Below are 6,000 nucleotides of genomic sequence, written 5' to 3' on the forward strand. Positions count from 1 at the left end.
TTTCCCAGGACTCTTGTGCATTGATGTACAGACACCTTTCCTGGTTTTAGGAGGTTCCTGACCAGGTCAGATAACTCCTTGGCTTTTTCTTCGGGAAGAAAAACCTTTTCTGAACGGTGTCCAGAATCATCCCCAGGAACAGCAGACGAGTTGTCGGCATTAATTGGGATTTTGGAATATTCAGAATCCATCCGTGCTGCTTTAGCACCTCTTGAGATAGTGCTAAACCCATCTCTAGCTGTTCTCTGGACCTTGCCCTTATTAGGAGATCGTCCAAGTATGGGATAATTAATACGCCTTTTCTTCGAAGAAGAAATATTATCTCGGCCATTACCTTTGTAACGACCCGAGGTGCCGTGGACAAACCAAACGGCAGCGTCTGAAACTGATAGTGACAGTTTTGTACAACGAACCTGAGGTACCCCTGGTGTGAGGGGTAATTGGAACGTGGAGATACGCATCCTTGATGTCCAAGGATACCATAAAGTCCCCTTCTTCCAGGTTCGCTTATCACTGCTCTGAGTGACTCCATCTTGAACTTGAACTTCTTTATGTACAGGTTCAAGGACTTCAGATTTAGAATAGGCCTTACCGAGCCATCCGGCTTGTTGTAGAAGAGGTACCTTGACTATCACCTGCTGAGAATACAGCTTGTGAATGGCTTCCAAAACCGTCTCCCTTTCTGAGGGGGACGTTGGTAAAGCAGACTTCAGGAAACGGCGAGGTGGCTCTGTCTCTAATTTCAACCTGTACCCCTGAGATATTATCTGCAGGATCCAGGGATTTACCTGCGAGTGAGCCCACTGCGCGCTGTAATTCTTGAGACGACCGCCTACCGCCCCCGAGTCCGCTTGCGAAGCCCCAGCGTCATGCTGAGGCTTTTGTAGAAGCCGGGGAGGGCTTCTGTTCCTGGGAAGGAGCTGCCTGTTGCTGTCTCTTCCCTCGTCCTCTGCCTCGTGGCAGATATGAATAGCCCTTTGCTCTCTTATTTTTAAAGGAACGAAAAGGCTGCGGTTGAAAGGTCGGTGCCTTTTTCTGTTGGGGAGTGACTTGAGGTAGAAAGGTGGATTTCCCGGCCGTAGCCGTGGCCACCAAATCCGATAGACCGACCCCAAATAACTCCTCTACGCATCGCCTGTCCACTGTCGTGTCCATAAAGCTCTTCTGGCCGAAATGGACATAGCACTTACCCGTGATGCCAGTGTGCAGATATCTCTCTGTGCATCACGCATATAAAGAAATGCATCCTTTATTTGTTCTAACGACAGTAAAATATTGTCCCTGTCCAGGGTATCAATATTTTCGATCAGGGACTCTGACCAAACTACCCCAGCACTGCACATCCAGGCAGTCGCAATAGCTGGTCGTAGTATAACACCTGCATGTGTGTATATACCTTTTTGGATATTTTCCATCCTCCTATCTGATGGATCTTTAAGTGCGGCCGTCTCAGGAGAGGGTAACGCCACTTGTTTTGATAAGCGTGTTAGCGCTTTGTCCACCCTAGGAGGTGTTTCCCAGCGCTCCCTAACCTCTGGCGGGAAAGGGTATAAAGCCAATAACTTCTTTGAAATTAGCAGTTTTTTATCGGGGCACCCCACGCTTCATCACACACGTCATTTAATTCTTCTGATTCGGTAAAAACTACTGGTAGTTTTTTCACACCCCACATAATACCCTGTTTAGTGGTACCTGTAGTATCAGCTAAATGTAACATCTCCTTTATTGCCAAAATCATATAACGTGTGGCCCTTTTGGAAAATACGGTTGATTCGTCACCTTCACTACCGGAATCAGTGCCTGTGTCTGGGTCTGTGTCGACCGACTGAGGCAAGGGGCGTTTTACAGCCCCTGACGGTGTTTGAGGCGCCTGGACAGGCACTAAGTGAGTGTCCGGCCGCCTCATGTCGGCAAACGACTGCTTAAGCGAGTTGACGCTATCCCGTAATTCCACAAATAAGGCATCCATTCTGGTGTCGACCCCCTAGAAGGTGACATCCTCATATTTGGCAATTGCTCCGCCTCCACACCAATAACGTCCTCATACATGTCGACACACACGTACCGACACACAGCAGACACACAGGGAATGCTCTATACGAAGACAGGACCCACTAGCCCTTTGGGGAGACAGAGGGAGAGTCTGCCAGCACACACCAAAAAAGCGCTATATATGACAGGGATAGCCTTATGATTAAGTGCTCCCTTATAGCTGCTTTTATATTAATATATTGCCATTTATTTTGCCCCCCCTCTCTGTTATACCCTGTTTCTGTAGTGCAGTGCAGGGGAGAGACCTGGGAGCCTTCCTGACCAGCGGAGCTGTGACAGAAAATGGCGCCGTGTGCTGAGGAGATAGGCCCCGCCCCTTTTCCGGCGGGCTCGTCTCCCGCTATTTAGTACATTTAGGCAGGGGTAAATATCTCCATATAGCCTCTGGGGCTATATGTGAGGTATTTTTAGCCTTTTTAAAGGTTTACATTTGCCTCCCAGGGCGCCCCCCCCCAGCGCCCTGCACCCTCAGTGACTGCCGTGTGAAGTGTGCTGAGAGGAAAATGGCGCACAGCTGCAGTGCTGTGCGCTACCTTAAGAAGACTGCAGGAGTCTTCAGCCGCCGATTCTGGACCTCTTCTTGCTTCAGCATCTGTGAGGGGGCCGGCGGCGTGGCTCCGGTGACCATCCAGGCTGTACCTGTGATCGTCCCTCTGGAGCTTCATGTCCAGTAGCCAAGAAGCCAATCCATCCTGCACGCAGGTGAGTTCACTTCTTCTCCCCTCTGTCCCTCGTTGCAGTGATCCTGTTGCCAGCAGGAATCACTGTAAAATAAAAAACCTAAGCTAAACTCTCTAAGCAGCTCTTTATGAGAGCCACCTAGAATTGCACCCTTCTCGGCCGGGCACAAAAATCTAACTGGAGTCTGGAGGAGGGTCATAGGGGGAGGAGCCAGTACACACCACCTGACCTGTAAAAGCTTTACTTTTGTGCCCTGTCTCCTGCGGAGCCGCTATTCCCCATGGTCCTTTCAGGAACCCCAGCATCCACTTAGGACGATAGAGAAATTGACAGTTAGGAGCGGATTGGTTTGCAGTTTATCACCGTGCAATTTATCACTCTCCAAGGCTTGATAAATCTGGGCCTGTATGTATATTATCTTTTGTTAGATAGTGTCTAAACTCCATACCAGATTGGCGCAGCAGGACAAGCGTAGACAACTTGGAGCTGGGCAGCTGTCGTGCAACAACACGTCACAGCCAGAATGGACTAATCTTTTCTACTCACATCTCTGCCTCAACTTGACAGTGCAAGATGGGACTTGTAAGTCCTCCACAGCTGGTGAACCACAGGTTACTTGCAGAACAGAGGAAGAAGGGGGTCAGCAATCTAGGACTTCACAGTCCCAGTGGAACTACAAACCTTTGCCAGCTCTGCCCTCTTGTGCCAGCCATAGACCCTAAAGACGGTCAGCTCCTGCCCTGTGTCATCTCTACACGACTGTGCTATCTGCTCACTGTGATTACGTGAACTTATATACTGTCTATTGGGCAGATGTACTAAGCCTTGGAGAGAGATAAAGTGGAAAGAGAAAGTGCCAACCAATCAGCTCCCAAGTGTCATTTTTCAAACACCGCCAGTGATACCCCTTTTCCACCTGTGTGCACGGGTCGCATCCGGGAGCCTGACACGGGAGCTGCCCTGCTGCGACCCGTGCTCAGCCCCTTTCCCATCAGCCGTCACCAACCTGACGCGGCAGGGGCGGCGCTGGGAGATCACATGATCTCCCAGCGCCGCCCTTCCATACAATGTAAACGACACGGCTCCCGTTTACACTACAACCCTACCCGGATCATTCCCGTGTCCTACCCAGGTAGATAGCCGGGTAGGATTCACGGGTCACTTGATCCGGGTTTTTGCGGGGGGATCCTTTTCCACTTGCAAAAAACACGGGTAAATGCGCGCCCCCGTGCATTTACCCGTGTTTTTTGAGCTAGTGGAAAAGGGGTATGACATGGCAGTTGGACACTGAGTGGCTGGTACTTTATCTCTCTCCGCTTTAGTTCTCTCCAAGGCTTAGTACATATGCCCTTATAGCTTATACGTATTTTGTCCCCCTTGGACTGCGCAATTAGTCCCTTATGGTGTATTATAAATAAAATATAATAGTAGTCATAATATTAATCACAACAACAACAACAACAACAACAACCTGGTGTTCTGAAGTTCCATAGCTGATACCAAAGCATGCTGGCACTTGTAGTTCCACAACTTGTAAGACTTTGTAACTCATCCTGCCTTGGTGCTATCATTGATTGCATGCATTATTACATTGCTCTATTCCTCACCTCTGGTGGTGCAGTCCTGCTGAGCCTCCGGGTGGCTGGGTGCCGAGTCCTGCAGGTGAGTGCTGGGGCTGGTTGGAGGTCCTCTGCCAGCAGCTATGATGCACATGTCGCCTTTGCCAGGTAAGTAGCGGGCACCAGCTGCGTTGTGGCAGCACAGGGGCTCTATCTCAGGGTAGAAAACATTCTCTCTGGGTATAGGAGCCTGCTGATTTCTCATACCGACCTACTCACACCTCTGGGACAAAGTTCTGCAGCCGGCCTGGAACACTGGGGTCCAACAGTAGTTACAGAACAGCAGATAATCGTCCAGCCTGCAGAGGGACAAAGCAATCCAGTCCTCTGACTCATTCCTTGGCTATAGTCACTAGTGATCCCGGGGGCAGCGTCAGGCAGGCAGCAGAGCAGTAAGTACAGGGACAGGAAGGCTACGTGCATTACTGTGTGAGGCGTCACTGGGACTGGGGGAACTTTAATGAGGGCTGGGGCGGGGATATGCAGATAAGACGGGATCCTCTAACAGCGAGTCCGAGGGTGCGGGGCGGGGATATGCAGATAAAACGGGATCCTCTAACGGTGAGTCCGAGGGTGCGGGGCGGGGATATACAGATGAGACGGGATCCTCTGACGCTATGAGTCCGAAGGTGTGGGGCGGGGACATACAGATATAGCGGGATCCTCTCTTATTATAGAGAGGCGTCAGAGAGACCAGGGCGGGGATATGCCAATGAGGCGGGATCCTCTGTGGTATTAGTGAGAGGCGTCAGGGAGACTGCGTTGCTGGGGCGGAGATATGCAAATGAGCAGGGATCCTCCCCTTCTAGCGTACATACTTGTAAGATCTGCAGTGCACAGGATATAGCACAGAAGAGACGGAAACTAGATTGCAGCCGGTTTAGACCGGTATTCAGATGCGGATTGGCCATAGGGCTTACAGGGAAGATCCCTGGTGGGCCGACGCACCCGTGGGGCCTGTTTTGTTTGAAGACATGTGGTCCTGTTTATAGATATATATGAAAATTTCTTTGCCACTTTGCCTGTGATTGCAGATGATCTAGTGTATGCTCTGTCTGCCTGCTTAGCTGACATATAAGATTGAGTGAATAGTGATTGGGATACGCGGTTGGTGTAATAAGCAAGAAAATATATCTTTCTAAAGAATGATATAGTTTCCTAAATTCTGAAGGTGTATCATATAATGTGCTCATAATATTGAATTTTATTTCCTTTTCACTTCCCCCTTGATGCTGGACATGCCCACTATCTGGAAAGTCTTGGGGGGAGGTGCTGCTGCAATGGCCCATGGCTAGACCTTACACCTCTGGTGCTGCCCATGTGGGGCCACTAGTACAAATTTCTCTAACGTCCTAAGTGGATGCTGGGGACTCCGTAAGGACCATGGGGAATAACGGCTCCGCAGGAGACTGGGCACAACTATAAAGAAAGCTTTAGACTACTGGTGTGCACTGGCTCCTCCCACTATGACCCTTCTCCAGACTTCAGTTAGTATCTTGTGCCCGGCTGAGCTGGATGCACACTAGGGGCTCTCCTGAGCTCCTAGGAAGAAAGTATATTTAGGTTTTTTATTTTCAGTGAGATCTGCTGGCAACAGACTCACTGCAGCGAGGGACTAAGGGGAGAAGAAGCGAACCTACCTAACAGG

At 50.0% G+C, this 6,000-nt stretch overlaps 1 protein-coding gene across 2 annotated transcripts in view; it reads right to left on the reverse strand.

Moving 5' to 3' along the window:
* The window catches only part of RANBP3L (RAN binding protein 3 like), a 117,667-nt gene extending 112,858 nt beyond the window's left edge, over nucleotides 1-4,809 (reverse strand). The window contains exon 1 of one of the 2 annotated variants that reach the window (XM_063961050.1): nucleotides 4,341-4,808. In XM_063961050.1, the coding sequence (XP_063817120.1) occupies nucleotides 4,341-4,557 (217 nt within the window). In that variant the 5' untranslated portion in view covers nucleotides 4,558-4,808. Of the gene's footprint in view, nucleotides 1-4,340 lie in introns of both variants that reach the window. The other variant, XM_063961058.1, reaches the window with a different exon arrangement.
* Nucleotides 4,810-6,000: the final 1,191 nt, after the last annotated feature.

The sequence above is a fragment of the Pseudophryne corroboree genome, chromosome 1, assembly GCF_028390025.1.
Source record: "Pseudophryne corroboree isolate aPseCor3 chromosome 1, aPseCor3.hap2, whole genome shotgun sequence".
NCBI classification, from domain to species: Eukaryota; Metazoa; Chordata; class Amphibia; order Anura; family Myobatrachidae; genus Pseudophryne; species Pseudophryne corroboree.